The 16,842-nt window shown below is 44.0% G+C and overlaps 1 protein-coding gene across 1 annotated transcript; it reads right to left on the minus strand.

Moving 5' to 3' along the window:
* Nucleotides 1-1,754: 1,754 nt before the first annotated feature.
* Nucleotides 1,755-16,508, minus strand: LKAAEAR1 (LKAAEAR motif containing 1). The gene is made up of 4 exons (XM_073309193.1): nt 16,319-16,508; nt 8,396-8,728; nt 5,141-5,263; nt 1,755-2,737 (listed from the first exon to the last, which is right to left on the minus strand). Exons 2-4 carry the CDS (start codon nt 8,708-8,710, stop codon nt 2,675-2,677), a joined length of 501 nt encoding a protein of 166 aa, XP_073165294.1. The 5' UTR covers nt 8,711-8,728; nt 16,319-16,508; the 3' UTR covers nt 1,755-2,674.
* Nucleotides 16,509-16,842: the final 334 nt, after the last annotated feature.

Below are 16,842 nucleotides of genomic sequence, written 5' to 3' on the forward strand. Positions count from 1 at the left end.
GTACGTCTCCTTGTAACCCATTCCTTGTTTATGGCTCAAGTGTCCGCTAGGGAGTATCAGAAACCCACAGAAAGCTTCTGCGTGCTATGTTGGGCATTTGGGGTTCTGATTTAGCCGTCTGATGGATAAAAACGTATGTAGTCAGGCAACTCCCTGGCGACTACTCGTGTGGATGCTGAGGAGCAGAGTTATTCCAGCAAAGGTTGACACTTACACATACTCAGATGGATTCCTTCTGTCTGCCTTTTCCTGATGCTCTGATGTGACTCAGTGTTGGATGTTTGCACCCAGGTTTGGCCAGGCCTCATCCTCCCTTTTTGTCTCCTTTCAACACAGACACAGATAACATATGGCTCAGGACAATCCATCCTTTTCCCAGGATGCCATCTTAGGAGCAGAGCTAAAATATGGTGCAGAGATTGTCCTCAGGACCTCAAACACATAGATAATGCCACAGTTTGGAGCTCTGGAGTGCAGATCTCACATAGGCCATAGAAGAAAGAGGATTAAATGCGGGCCTTTGCGTAGCCAAAGGCTTTGTCTCTGGGGGCCTCTAATAAGTCCAGTGGAGACTTACAAACAGTGACAAGATTTTTTTTCTCCGATGTTTTCTGAGTCTTGCAAAAAATAAGTATAGCAAAAGTTGCAGAGAGAAGGAAGGGCTGGTCATTGTGTGCCAAGAATGGGGTTAAGAACAGACTGTAGGGCTGTGGCCCCAAAGTCCTGTGTTTGGCATGGCAGAAATAAGATTATCGGCTCTGCTGAGCAGTAGCACAATCAAGCCCATGCTATGTTCTCAAGAGAATTATTTATATATTGTGACTTGCCTAAGAATTGCTTTCTGTGTTGGGGAGCTTCCAAAATGTATTCTGTTTGCAAAACAAAATCAAACCGAAATAACACTGGTCAGTGCAAGTCAGAAAAAGAAGTAGGGCAAAAGCCTTCTTCCAGATCACAGTATTACTTTTCAGAATTTAATTGATTTTATTGCTAGCAATGGCAGTAGTGAATAATTGTCTGCACGTCCACAGTATCTTTCACCTGAGGATCTCAAAGGAATTTACAAAGGTAGGTGTTCTTAGCATGGTTTTACAGCTGGGGCGATCAAAGCACAGAGTTTAAGTGATTGAACCAAGATGACACAGGGAATGGGGAATAAATGAGGTTGGGAAACACAGAGATGGGGATAGAATGCAGGGGCCAGATCTTTGAGTGTGGCAAATCTGCTCTTTGAGCAGGACCCCAGCCAGGGGAGGTGGCTTAAAGACCACTTTTTGTGCTTCTCCAATCTTTGAAGCAGATAGGGACCAGTTCAACCCCTGGCAAAATATGGGGAGACTTCACAGCTGCTCTAACCTATGTCAGCTGTAACAGCTCCCTGCTGGCCCAGAATCACCTTGCTGACCCCCACAACTAGATGAAGAGAGGAAAGCTGCTCTGGGAGTTGTATCACTCATACAGATGAGGGGATTTTTGGTTTGGTTTCTGAAGTAAGGTATGGTATCTTCAGCTAGTGTCTCCCTGCAGATGAAATGGCCCCAGTGGGTATGTAGGAGGGAAAAGGAGAGTATCAAAGGTCTCAGTGGGAGGAAGCAATCACATGAAATATTGGTGTGGGGGGGATCTATCTTGGGTGAACGTCTTCTGAGGAATCAGAGAAAGGAGCCCATCAAAGATTTCAAGAGAAGGAATTCTCCGGCACAAGCAGGGAGGGAGCAGAAAGGCCTGGTTGTATAAATCAGCTAACACATAACTTATTGCAATATGCTTTGATTTTTATTCTACTTCAATGAAAAGAAAATCTCTGTCCATCACTTCCTCATCTTTAGTCACTTCGTTCAATCTGATGACTTTTATTTCTCTAAAAAAATCCATCCCTGTTTGATGGTGAATGTTACTAACTGCAGTCTTTTCATTCCTTCACTTGTATTGAAATGAGGATTTTTCTAAGCTAGCATTACTTTTCACACATGGATCTCAGTCTACAGCAGTAATTATGAAATCACGTCTCCTTTGTTGCATCCATTGTTACCTTTTTTGCAGGGTTTTTACAGGGTAATATTTGACACACCTCAAAACATGCAGGGGTGTCCTGCTGTCTATAAGTTGTGGAGGCATCAGACTAAAGGACATTACAGGCATAACTATGTAAGCAAGCAAGCATTTCAATACTTCACAGTTTTAATATTACAAGGCCAAGGACAGACCACAAGAAAACGTTGGTAATGGCACTGATGTTTCTCATCCATGTATAGTAAAGGCTGAAAGTCATTGTTATACATACAATTTGGCTTAACACTAAAGGGTCCCTATTTCCAACTAATCAAGTGAGTACCTTACTGAGGAAGGCTGCAGGGTCAAATTCTGACCTCAGAAATGCTGGGGTAAATCCAGAGTAAGCAGAATGAAGTCAATCAAGTAATTCTGGATTTATATCTGTGTAAGAGAAGTTAGAATCTGGCCCACCATGCTGAATCTTCCATTCCTTGGTAAGTTCTGTGGATCTGCCTGTCATAGGTTAAATTGTTGCACATCTTTGGATGCCCATGAGAAGAAACTGGAGTAGTTTATTTAACAGTAATTATCAGTAGCTGAGTCAAACTGTGGCTCTCCTAGGGGCTCACTCCCGGTTCAGTCACTATGGTACATTTTTCTAACTAGCTCCTCCAAGGTTTCAGGTTCTTCTAATGAATATTTCGCCATTTTCATCTTCTAGTATTGCTTCAACTCTACTCCTCTGTAAAACAAAGACAAAAAGAAGCTGAAAGACTGAACAATAGCATAAAGCTGTCCACTGCAGAAATGTGTGATCAAATGCTATTTCAAAAGTTACACCTGCAAGCGAGAGAAATGCCAGATTGGGGTGGCGAGGATAGAAGCTAATAGAAAAATACAGACACTTCATTTCTATCTATTTGTAATGGATGTAATGCTTAGAAGGGTTTATTCTGTCAGTAGACATCCTCTCTATATCCACAGAAAAAGTCAAATCGAGACAATAACAATGAATGCTCCCTTCACTATCCCACCAAAGTGCCTCAACCCTTTTCTGGAGGAACCATTTCTAGCCCAAAGTTGTTCAATCTCAACAGTTTTAATCCTAGGCTTCCCTGCTGACACTGCCAATGAAGGAGTGAAAGTGGAGGAGAGGTGTGTGGGAACTCATTTCCTGTCGATCACTAAATGGCTGTGAGATGGCAACTAGTGTCAGTTGCTACCAGCCTGAGCTGAATTCAGACCACTGACCTAGAGTGAAAGTGCCTGCATTCCATAGAATCATAGGGTGAAATCGTGGCCCCCTTTGAAGCCAATGGCAAAATTCCCATTGACTTCAATGGGGTCAGGACCTCACACTCAGAAATTAGAGATGGAAAAAATGTTTTAGGTGATGTGGTCCATCCCTCTGCCAGTGCAGGAATCTCTTAGCAATCTGTTTTTTGAGAGCTTTGTCCAGGCTAGTTTTAAATGTTCCTAGAGATGGTGCTCTTGTAAAAACTGTCAGAACCAGACTATCACTTCTTCAGCTGCATGTTTCAGGTGAAGGTGAAATGACTAATTTGCTCTTACCCAGCCCCTTTGCTTGGTGCTTGGAACCCAGTTTCAGACACAGTTCTGACACAGATGTGGGCATGCAGCCTCTTCCTCTATTCTGACGAAGGGAGGGGCAGTTTCCTGTTTTTGTGCAGCAGTTACATTGATCCAGAATGCTCTCAGACTGTGGTTCCCGGTACACATACAAATTCTAGCTCTGTACAGTACTTCATGCTTTTGTGTTTGTTACTCCAGGTTTCTCCTCCCAGCATTAATTCCCTTTTGTACTTGGCCCCAGTGCATCAATGCTACCAATCTCTCGTTCAGTTGTGTCTACTCCAGCCTGCAAGGGAGCCGGGGTTTTTCAAAAAAACTCAGTCTTATTACTGCAGGTTGCTGCTCCTAATTGAATGAGAGGTGGTAGGTACTATCCGGGATGGCTAAGGTCAGCCTAATGAATTGGTACAGTTGCCTGGAAAGGTTGGGGTGGGCTTTTCTAGCAGACTATTCCATTAGGTTCACATGCTCTCTGTGCTGTAATCCAGTTCCATCTTGCTACAGCTGTGGGACTATCTGCCCTTCTCAGCACTCCAAGGCCTCTGCTGTATCTGGCATTAACATCCCAGGAATCTGCTCAAGGCAGTCAGGAGTAAAGCAGAAAGACATGTTTACACATGCTGGCGGAGGGGGGAGGGGAGTGCAGGCAGGAAAGTCAGAGGCAAATCCAGTGTAAGAGCCTGTATTTTAGCTGTCACTCTAAAGGAAATGGTCTTTAATAAACAGCCACAGACAGCAAGCAGCAAATCCACTTGCTCGGTTTTCCAATGCTTTTGCCACAATTATTAGTCGGAAACTGGGCAAAGATAATTTATCATTAATGTGTCTGATAGCTAATTTTATGCAGAACTGTAATGTATTATATATATTGCCATGAGTAACATTAATATAGCACCTTGCCTCCCCAGGGATCCCAAAGTGTTTCATGACCTATATATACCCACCTAAGCTGCACCCATCCCTAGGGTGGAATGTGTAGTCAAGCAAACAAGTGGTGCTTAGTGCACTGAAAAACAGTTGTGTGGGAGATCAGAGAGAGCATTCTGGCCAAGGACAGCGAACCAAAGCCTACTGAGTTCTATGAAACGTGCACAGAGATCATTGGTGTTAAAGAGAGCAGACAGGACCTAAGTTTTAAATTTTCATCCAAGAGACTTTGAGATGGAGAGTTCCATGGAACTCAGTTCATTTGCCTGGGACAGCTGTGAAATAGGCATTTTGCATGTGGGGAAACTGAGACAAAGAGCGGTTAAGTGACTTACCCTGGGTCACATATTAAGACATTTCTAAAGCTAAGAACAGAACCCAGATATCCTGACTCCAGGTTCCCTGCTCTAACCAATATAATTTATTTGGTGCTAAATTTAGTTAAATAATATGTATATGCCTCTGGCTATTGCTATTTATGATCTACAGTTCAACTGGCCATGGGTTACTGAGCACATTCCAAGAGTAACTTGCCTGCTAAGCCCTCCTCTCCTTTAAAACTAGAAATGGGCAGATAAGATAGTGAAAGAAATCAGTTTAACTGCTGGTATGTGCTCAGACATACCTGAACTCTGTCCAAGTTATCTGCTAGTTTCTGAATGTTCTTTCGGGGTGGGAGAAAAACCTCCAGTCTCACAGCGCCTCTGGCAGTTTTCTGGCAGGATATCAGATGGTTTATTTCCTGAGCCTATGGTGAAAAACAAATAAACCCCAAAAGACCAAAGGATAAAGAAAGCAACCACGTTAGACCAAAATGGGCCAAATAAATCTGTAGGGTAATTGCTGTGAAGTCAACGGGATGAATCTGGCCCTGGGGGTTAAGAAAACTGATCTTCAGACTGTAAAACAAATCTAAATTAAACAAACAAACAAATAAACCTCACAATACCTGCCATATCCCCCCTCAAAAAATCTTTTTATGGTTCTGTTTTTTTAGAAAGCTTGATCTAACTCCCATTGAAGTCTCAGAGAGTCTTTCTATTGACTTCAAGTGGAAGTAGGTCTGGGCCCAAAACCAGCATGGTTGAAAAGCCCCAAAATATGGGAAGGGATTTACTTTGGCTAGCAGAATCCTACTGCTCTATAGACAGGCTTTTAGAAATTACAATGAAAGGCATTAAAAGGTTTATCGTGCTATGGAACTGCAATGAAATGAGAGTGCTACCCCAAATGAAAGTGTGTACATGGAGTGGGTATTGAAAAATGATCAGCTACGTCCAATCAGATCATGATCCAAAAACTGTCCTTGAGAACAGAGGGTGTCTTGCCCACTTTGTTACAGGTAACCCCTAAGACTGCTCAAACTGCCCCATAAGGAGAGGACAGAGGAACTGGGCAGCCCTTGTGCCCCACATAATGTACCCCAGCAAAGTGTTCCATCATGGCTCCTTTGTGCTGCCCAATTTCTCTGCCCTTTACTTTTCTCTCTCTCTCTCTTTTGTTTTTCCCTCTAATCTTGTTTTCCTTCTCTCTTTTTCCTTAACTTTCCCTTCTATTGTTGTTGCTGTTGCTCTTTCTCTTGTTTGATATTCCTCCTCATTTTGTGACCCCCCACTCCTCATTCTCTCCCCCAGGAGAAGGCTGCACACCCTATGAGCTACTCCTGCTGAGCTGAGAGCCATAGGAGCAGAGTGAAGTGGCTTGGGCCAATGGGCTGTGCCTGAATATTGCAGATCTGAACATGAGCTGTTCTCCTGGCTGTCTGCTGTAGGGGTCACAGTGGAAGCAGGGAGCTACCTGACCTCCATCAGTAGCATAAGTCCAGAGGGGGATTTAGGATCGTGCAGCTTTCTCTGCTCCTCTCCACTTTGCTGTGTTCTATTTGGACTTGTCTGGTGCCTCTGCAGAGGAATCAATTTGGGAGATATTGGTCCAGTTCTCAGATGACCTCACTCCCAATGGATCCCTTGTAGGCAGCTTTAGCAGAGTGTCCCAGACACAAAGATTGAACTCCATTTTCCACCCTGCAGGAGGTCCCTCCAGGTCAGGGTAGAAGAGCAGTGTGTAGGAAAGCATGCCCAGCTGCTGCCAGTCCTTGTTGTGTCCCATCATTCCAGGGTCATTCATGGACACTAAAATTCACTTTAAAAAAAAATCTAAACTAAAGCAAACAAATCTCCCAGCAGAATGAAGATCAATAAAAAGACGGCCAGGCACTGTCTTATGTTTAGAAGATTCATCTTTGCACATATTCAGTTGTGTGTTGCCAAGTTTTGGAAATCAGCAAAAACTTACATCGGTTACTGCAAACTAAAGAGCCTCTGGAGACAGTCTGTCTTGCTTTCCAGAGTAGCCTGGGGTTGGGGGAGAGAGGCAGTTGGACAGTAGTATAGAAGAAACCCTGTTCCACTGTTGCTAACTATAGCATATATTAATTTCAGAGTCATAAATAACTTTAATACCATGGTTACAGTGCTAGCCAAGTATGATATCATTTAGTTTGGGATTAGGGGAAAATATCTTCCTTGAGGCTGTAGGGTCTAAAATAAGCAACTTTTCCAGAATTGGTTTTCTCATAGGGAATAAACAGAGAAACTCCAGTCTGCAGTTGTAAACTGGAAGGGTTACTTTAGTGCACTTGATAAGATGAGATGTGTTGGCCGGTATGCTGAGCTTTTAGGACAGGATTTTCAAAAGCACCCAAGTGAGTTAGGCGCACAAAGCCTTATAGACCTTCAATGGTGTGCGTGCTCCTAAATCACTTGGGCACTTCGCAAATGCCATCCTTAATGAATGACAGTGTGCTGACATGATCTTTTCCAACACCAGTTTGCTATATGGAGCAACACATAACACCTCCTCCTTCTAAGAGTTAGAATCTTCTAATGACAATTAGAAAGACAATTGTGCAGACAAATTTCATGGTTGCATGCACAAGTGGAAACTACACAAGCAAATAATCAGCTAGAAGAACAGCTGGTTATTTGCATTCACAGTTGTCATGGCTTCACACACAACTGTGGTAGGTTTATTTTAAAACTCGGCACGCAAACACATGCACGCACAATTCTAGAGGTCCTGGCCAAAAATTCAGCAAAAGGATTGTTTTCATTTTGCAAATGGATCCTAAATATATGTTCTCCTGCACTTGAATGTAATGGAGCATCACAGGGACCACAGAAGAGAAAACAGGCTCATTTTAGTGGTTAAAGCTGTATATGGGTTATGTCTACACTGGAGCTGGAGGTGTAATTTCTAATTGAGCTAGCACGATAAAATCAGCAGTGCAGCCACAATGGCACAAGCAGTGGGATAGGCCAGCTGTCTGACTGTGTATTTAGCATCTCAGGTGGCACTGTACTCAGCATGGCTAGCCCATGCCACTGCTTCTGCTGATCAATCTAGCAGGAGTATGTCTACCTGAGCTGGAAGTTAAATCTCCAGCCCCAGTGTAGACAAACCCTCTTAGAGAAGGCACTATGGAGAAATAGCCATATTTCCATTGTTAAGATTGCAACTGAGGTTCCATTATAATCTTCATTTTCACCCCTTCTCTATATTAGGATGAGGAAAAGTTTGTCAGCTGAAAAAACGGATGATGACTGTTAGAATTTTCCCCACACATTTCAGGATGTTTCATGGAACAGGTTTGAAGGTGCAACTGCATAAAAATTTCCTCTCTTTTGAGCATGAAGGAGAAAAACTAATATTTTGTTTTTTCCCTTGCTCACTTCAAAATATAATAATTTGTATGCATTAGAAAAGTGACATTTCAGTGTATGATAAAGAAATGATCTTTGCTACATACAATTCCTCAGTCCCATCTCGTACAACACTATCAGCCTGGCCTGTTGATGAAAGGTCTCTGAGGTTAACTTACTCTCAAGTTCTGAAATCGGAGTCTCACGTTTCGAAGGCGGTTCCGGGCTTCTGCAGCCTTGAGAAGCCCAATGATCCTTGCCTGCTTCTTTTGCTCTGCGTCTCTTTCACACATGGAGTGCTCATGTGACATTTTATCCATCATATGAATGTCTGAAGCCAGCATGGATTTCACTGGTTCCTCAGTGGGCTCAGCAAATGCCAGATACCTCTCTCTTTGCTGTGGAGACACTGCATTTACATCAAGTGAAAGTAAACTCTTCCGGGATTTAGGAATAATTGTCCCTTTGCGCGTAGCTGTTTCTCTTGCAGTCATCTTTATTCTAGGTTAAGACTGAAAAAGAAGAAAAAATCCAGAGTTGTAACAATGTGAGGTCAGGAGTACTTGGTGCTTTGGGAAATCCTACACTCTCCAAGTGGGGAAGCTGCTGAATGCCCCATCTGGCTTAAGAAGTGTCAGGCTGAGGACAGGATTCACACTCAGGTTTCTTAGTTGGTGCTGTATAATGGTACCAGTAGGTTATGTAGTGTGGTCCAGTAAATAGTGCACTGGATTATGACCCAGGAGATCTAGGTACTATTCCTGGTTCTGTGGCTAACCTGCTCTTTGACCCTGGGTAAGTTAACTTTGCTTCTCTTTCACCTTATGTCCGTCTTCTTTACTAGGATTGCAAGGTCCTTGGGGGCAAGGACTGTCTCTTATTCTGTGTCTGTATAGTACCTAGCACCATGGGGTGCTGATCTCAATTGGGGCCTCTAGGCACTATTACAAAATACATCTTCATCATAATGGACTAGCCCTACTTTTTGCACATTTTTCTTTCATCAGTATTATTTCAATTCTTCAAACCCTTTGCTACTCAATGAGAAGATTCAGACACGGTGTTGGCCACTACAAGATATTTATGGCTACTCATGCATTAAATGTCCAACTGCCTGATCTGTCTTTTTGGTGGGTACTTTTCTCTCTCCTATAAAAAAACATCTGTCTAAGCTATACATGCATCTCCAATTTCCTTGGCAGCTCTTAAAAACTGTACTTGAGTGTTGTTTAGAAATGCTCAGACAGTTGCACATCATTGCTGTTGTACTAAGACAGCCAATTGTGGGGCCAGGTCAGTCCCTTTTATTTTCCAGTATTTACTATTCTTAGTTCAGTTTTTAATGCAATCTTAGAAACATTTTAGACCAGCCCAAAGGCCCGATGGCTGTGCTCTTCTGCACTGCTATGTAGGAGACACATTGAGCTTCGCAGCACTAGAGAGACATGTACTGAACCTCTGCAACTCATGTCACTCAGTGATCCCCTTGGTTGACTAAGGACTGAAGTTTTCAAGCTATGAAGTGAGTCCTTCTTAGGCTGGAAGAATGGGGTCATATCTGAACTTGGGTGAGTAAACTGGGCAGTAAAATGGGATGCTGGTCGAGGATCTAAGGATCCCTAGGAGAAAATGTTTTAAATTCTTATTTTAATAGTTCATGTCATAGCTTGCATCAGCTTATCAGGTACATCCTGATGGATTTCCCCCCTGCTTCATCAGCACTCTGCAATCTGTACAAGTTTGTATTTATGGATGGATACATGGTGTCAGATCCTCAGCTGATGTGAATCATTGTAGCTTCACTGAAGTAATGGAGCTACCCCAATTTACATCAGCAGAGGATTTGGCCCAAGAAGGATTTCTGGAACTTCAGTTTCAGTCCAAGCACTGAGGTAAACAACAGCCATCTAGATTGCAGTGTGAACCAAACACATGAGTCAAAGCCTCAAAAGGCTGTAATTACATGTAAACCATACAAATCAGGATTTAGATAATCCTGTAGATTAAAATCAGTGAATAAAGTACAAGACATTAGACATCAAATACAGTTGTGAAAAGAAATTTACAATATATCTACCTGTGATGATGATAATAATAATAATTAATAATAATATCATGCATCGAACACCATACATATTCAAACCATTCCACAAACATTAACTGATTGATCCTTCAAACAACCCTGTGAGGTAGGCAAGCATCATTATCCCTATTTTACAAAGGGCTCAGAGGTTAATTGACTTGCTCACGATTATACAAATCAAAAGTGGAGTTGGGATTACAACTCAGAAGTCTTTACTCTAATTACTAGCTACCACTGATATGTATCTATGGTATTAATAGGAGCAGGTAGAGGTGCTCTGCTAGAATACTTGATTTAGAGACCCTTCACTTCTCAAAGAACCTACCATGAATGAGAAGCTCTCGTGTTTAATGCATTGAAAAAGAAGTTCAAGAAACTGGGATATTTCAACAATTTCTGAATACAATTTGAATCAAACAGAAGCTCTGATATGTGCAAGTTAATCCATAACCACCAAACCCAATTCACTAGATTTATGCAAATGTTTTATAATGAAACTCTTCCAATTTCAATTTTTATATAAAACCTAGTTGAATTTGGAGCTAATCTGGGCCAGTTTATGATTCCAGGTGAGAATCATACCAAATGCAGTGATTTTCTATGGTTTTTTTTGTAGTATTTGAATTTTTTTGTAGTTTGAATTTTTTAGTAGCAAAAGGTGAAAGAGAATTCCTTGGTGCGATAAAGGCCAATACTTTTGCAGTCAGTAAAACCATTGAACTATTTAACTCTGAAAATTAGTTCCTATTCATGTAGTAACAACATAGCTATGCTGTATCGTATATATACACATACATATGTATATATATGCTATATATTCTGTAACAGGAACAATGTATTTTTGCTATACCTTTTGTATCCTGTTTATGCTGAACCTAGTTATAGAATAGAAAGTTAGTGGGAAATATTTAGACTGTAGAAAGAAACCAGTCTGACTCCATGGGAGACTGCTCAGAAAGTCTTTTTTAAAAAAAAGATTAGAAAATAAGAAGTCAGAGAAAAGAAAAGAAAAGAAAAGAAAATTGACTTCTCAAAAGGAAGATTCCTTTCATTTGTATTACTCTTACAAAACCATGGCAGGAAATCACACAGGATGTTACTGACAAGAAAGAGGAACTGGTTTTAAGGATGGTTCTGCAAATGGGATTTTAAACACATACAAGTCTTTTTCTTTGTTAATATATCATTACTTCCAATGCTTTCTTGATCTTCTGATGCCAGAAGAGCTATACATATTATGATGAACTGTTTGTTGTTTGAAGACTTTATGGCTTATGACCAAAACCAGACAAGCTGTCTTGTAATATATTACTTCAGAGTTTTGCTCTTACAAAACCGTGTTCAGGAACTGAAACTTTTGAAGTCTAGCTGAGAAATCTGGTGAAGAACCTACCCACTTTGAATTCTCTTTGGCTCACTATACTCCATGTGTGAAACACAGAAAATAAAGAGAAGGCAGGAACTCTTGTGAAAAAAGGGCAAAGTTCACAAGTTCTTCAGAATCCAAACATCTCCCTGGCCATTATTAAGCAATAACATGTAACAAGATTATCTATTTTTACAGAGATAGTTGGCTCATTTCTTTCCCATGCATTATCAGTACGATGGGTAGGTTCAATGGTTGCTGTATGTCATGTATTTACCTTAGTGGAAGTAGCATGGCTAAACCTCTGTTTTGAAAGCACTGAATTTTTAGAATATTTTGAGATAGATTATAAGAAGACAATGCACATAAGTGCATGCACAATTACCATGGTTGTGTGTGTAACTGCAGTAACTGCACATGCAGATATAAATGGTTGTTTGTGTGGTCAGTGACTATAGTTGTATGTAAGCTCACAGTAACTGGGCACACAACTGATAAATTCAAATACAGACACATATTTTGCATATGCATTTACATATGCATATTTACATATATACCTGTGCAAGGACTTCAGAAAACATACTTATGTATTTTTTAATTAAAAAATGTAGGTCTCAATATAGATTTTATTGTCCAAGTTGTTCTACTATCTAGCTAATTTCTCTCTAATTATATTTAGTTAATGTATATGGTTATTTAACTTAAGCAGTTTTAGTTTACAATATGAATGTTCTTGACTATAATTATTCAAATGTATAAAAACTTAATTTCTGTCAATTCCTTTAAATAAAGTCACACTCATTTTGATCACAGAAATACCCTGAAAATCCAACCACCAAGCATAAACTGTTGATTAAAATGTTACGGTGGTGGGCCTGGATGGTTTATATGGCCGCTGACAGAGACTTTCACCTCCATGTCACTGGCACCCACCAAACAGAAATTCAGGAAACTGAATCCACAAGACATAATATAGCTAGAGGTGGTGCAGATCTATAGGTTTATGTATTTTAATGTTCCAGTGACAATAATACATATGTGACAAATCTCAAACTCTGCTACAAGACTGAACTATATCTGTCCTCTAAGAATGCCTGCATGTTGGAGGGATGTTTCCAGGGTCCTATAGAATAAACTATGACTGTGCTCAGTGCTGTAGCCCCAAAGACTCCATGAGCCTTTTAAAAAAAATAACATTTGGCCCAATGTCACTGGCCCAAAATGTCCCTTCCCATCTTTGTTGTGGAGCGTGCTGAATGCCAGCTGTCTGCCAAGTTTCTGCGCTCCATCCCAAAGAGTCTGCATTTCACTGAAGTGACCTGTATGTAGCACAGCAAGAATGTGCTTTTGAGATCTTAGATGGTGAAAAACATTGTATTGATAAAATAATATTAACAATAATAAAAATAATAATTAATACATTTTACTTTCTAAGGCTTCTAGGCACCTAATAAAATATAACTACATGCAACATCTGCTAAAGAAAGATAACATAGCCTAACAAGCATCAATTGCAATTCTTCATTTTGGGTTCAAGGTTTCTACTTTTTTGACATAGGCTTAGTGAGGGTTAAAACACGTATTTCTCGACCTATATAATGGCTGCACTGTGTGGTTTAATGCTTAGGCACTTTCTTAAGAGGAGGTCAGGCTTGGTCACTGGTGTGTATTTCTGTGGTCCTAGATAAGACAACGCTGGTTTTCCTGTTCATAAAAATTAGACAGCAAGTCAAGTCCCTCTTTCTGGACGTATAAAAGCATCACTCACAGTCACCAGATTAAATTGCAACAGAAAGATCTTCTGTTGGGGTTATTTTTGTAAACTCTTTTATAATGTGAGTCAGATGGGTTGGGCAGTGTGGTTCAGTGGGAGGTGTGTGTCCTCAGCAAGTCTCACATTCTAGCCCTAACACATAGGGCCAGATTTTCAAAACAACTCAGCTCCCATTTAGGCACCAAAATAAGTGTCCAGATTTTGAAAAGAACTCAGCACTTTGGGTGTGAAAATATGGACATAAATGTCACAATGCGAGCTGCTGGATACCGAACCCTGGTATCTTCTCTGGAAACTTTTCAACAACAGATCTGGGCAAAACTTGAAGCTGGCTAGCAGGTATTCATTAAAGTGTCTGACTCATAAATCCTTTTTATCTCCACCTCCTCTCTAAAGTTTGTGTCCCTCACTCATTCTGTCATTTCCACAAGTTAGAATATAAATTCTTTAGGGCAGAGATCACATCTTAGTCGTCTGTGAAGTGCTTAGCACACTTGTTTGCAATACAGAATGAATTATTATTAATAAAATGGTAACACAAATTAGAAGATGTAAAAGTTCTATTTTTGTGAAACAACCCCCCTGACTCATATAGCAAAAGGACCCTCTTTAGTACAGGGAACCTGTTGGACGAGCACAACTGTTAAATGAAACGTGGCAAACTTCGTGCAAAAGTTCTGTGCAATTCTATAGTTGTCCACAAAATCCTGCAAAGCTCTGTTTAGTTGTCTGTATTGGATGCAGTCTGAGGTTTAGGAGAGTTCACCTGTTGTTGCCTTTAAGAGTGCTTGCTTTGCCTCAATATGAAATTGCCAAATCTAAGCATTCAAAAATCATAAGTCAGGCCCCCGAAAAAAACATAAGATTAACTTAAACATAATTAAAAATCCTGCCTCCGTGAAGGGGGATGGACTACATTACCTAAGGAGGTCCCTTCCAGCCATAAATGTTTATGATTTCTATTAGATTTTTAAAAAATAACATTTGAATTATTTTTATTTGCCTTTGGGGTTTAAAATATTTAGAGATTACATCTTCAAGCTTTTCTCTACAACTGTGAGTTATAAACTTACTCTTTTAAAAAAATCAAAGCTGATATTCTCAGGCAATCATATAAGTCCAGGAGCTGGGGCTTTAAGAAAAACACCAAATACCACAGAGTTGGCCAAACCATCAATATTCAGTTGTGCCGTCTTAGTTTTGGTAGCTAGGATGCTGCAAATAATGTCACCATCTCACCACGATAACTACAAAACTGTGATTCTGTTGTGACTTGCATTACAAAGTGCAGACCCAGCGGATACAATGACATATGTGGATACAATAGGATATGTGGACACAGTAGGAATCAGCCTCATAAACAACTTGAACTGCATCTGAATCAAACCATATCTGAGATTCAAAGAAGTCTGGAATTTTTTTCTTTTTAAATTTTACACATTGCTCCCACATCAATAGAATCAGCAGGCTGCCAAGGTATCTGCATGACATCGGACCCAACTGGGCCCAGGCAGTTCTCTTGTGTGATTTGTAGCCTGATCTCCAGACTGCAACAGTTTGGAATTGGGATATGTTGTGACAAGCTTCAGAGACGCATCAGAATTTTTGGCAGGTGGCAACCCGTAGCCTGTTGGCTGAAACAGCAGAGTGGGATCTGCAGTCTCTATGCAAAATATAGCAGCTGGAATTAAGGCCCATGCAATACCCTGCCTGTCTAGCTACCTAGTTGTATCACACCCATCGCCATGGCATCTGGGCACCTGGGACCAGGGCTGCACAGCAGCAGCGAGAGGGGAGAGCCACAGGCAGCTCTGGAAGGGTGCAGGGCGAGTTCAACTGGGGCCATGTGGGGGACTGCATTAGATCCTGGGATTGGGGTGGGGCCTGTGCTGGGAGAGCAGCTTGGGGTTCTTGCTATGCCCAGTGGGGAGGAGGCAGGGGTGCCCTGAGGGGGAGCTGGGAGAGTAAGGTGCAGCTCTGAGAACACGGTGCCCTGGGGTTGCGCTGGGGGCAGGGATTGGGGAGGGGCTGGAGCTGCGCTGGAGGCAGGGATGGGGGGGCTGGGGCTGTGCTGGGGGCAGGGATCGGTGGGCAGGGATCAGGGGGGCTGGGGGGCAGGGTCCTGGGGGGCAGGCTGGGGGCAGGGATGGGGGGGCTGGGGCGGCGAGTTGGGGTTGGTGGTGGGGGCAGGGATCGGGGGGGGCCTGTGGGGCGGGCTGGGCTTGTGGGGGGTCTTGTGGGGCGGGCTGGGGCAGCACTGGGGGCAGGGATCGGGGGGGTCTGGGGCTGTGCTGGGCAGCAGGGTCCTGGGGGGCAGGCTGGGGCGGTGCTGGGGGCAGGGGCGGCGGGGCGGTGCTGGGGGCAGGGTCCTGTGGGGGGGCAGTGCTGGGGGCAGGGATCGGGGGCAGGGATGGGGGGGTGGCGCTGGGGGCAGGGATGGGGGGCACTGTGGGGGGGTTGGGGCTGGTGGCAGGGATCGGGGCAGGGGGAAGGGATGGGGGGGTGGCACGGTGGGCAGGAATGGGCGGGATGGAGCGGTGCTGGGGGCAGGGATCGGGGGGCAGGGATCAGGGGGGCTGGGGGGCAGGGTCCTGGGGGGCAGGCTGGGGGCAGGGATGGGGGGGCCTGGGCGGTGCTGGGGGCAGGGATCGGGGCGGGATGGGGCGGCGCGGTGGGCAGTGATGGGGGGCGGGCTGGGCTGGTGCCGGGGGCAGGGATCGAGGGCAGGGATGGGGCTGGGGCTGGGGGCAGGGTCCTGTGGGGGGGTGGGGGGTGGAGATGCTCTAGGAATGGGAGGGGGCGGGGAGCCCTGGGGACCCGCGGGGGGGGAGGCGGATCCAATCCCCCCCCCCCCCGGCCCCCGCGGAGCCCGCTCTTACCCCTCCCCCGCCTCCTCCCGTCGCGTCTCCTCTTCCCCTTCAGGTCCGGCCCCGCTTCCCCCCTCGCGGGCTCTACAAGCGTTGCCATGGACACGGCGCTACCGGGCAACCCGGCCAAGCGGCTCCGCCCCTCCGCCCCGCTCGCGCCCGGCGCGGGGACCACGTGACAGGCAGACGGCCTCCGCGCGCCGCAGGGGCCGGGGGCTGGGCGCGTGGTGGGGGCGGGGCAGCTCGCCTCCCCGGGGCACGCGCTCGGAGGGGCCGGAGGAGACCGAGGGCTGCAACAGCAAGGGGCAGAGCCGCGCAATGCATTGTGGGCTTGCCATGCCCGGGTGGCAGCAAACGAAGAAAGGGGGGGGGTAGAGCGGAGCAATCTGGGGCCCTGGAGTGCAATAGGCCAGGGTCTGCAGGGCGAGAGTCGGGGTGGGGGCAGAGAAACCCAGGGCCTGGAGTTGCAGTAGCAGGGGTTTATCCCTGCAGGCTGGACGTGGGGATGGAGGCGGAGACGCCTGGGACCTGAGCCT

Source organism: Lepidochelys kempii, chromosome 13 (genome assembly GCF_965140285.1).
Source record: "Lepidochelys kempii isolate rLepKem1 chromosome 13, rLepKem1.hap1, whole genome shotgun sequence".
Taxonomy (NCBI): Eukaryota; Metazoa; Chordata; order Testudines; family Cheloniidae; genus Lepidochelys; species Lepidochelys kempii.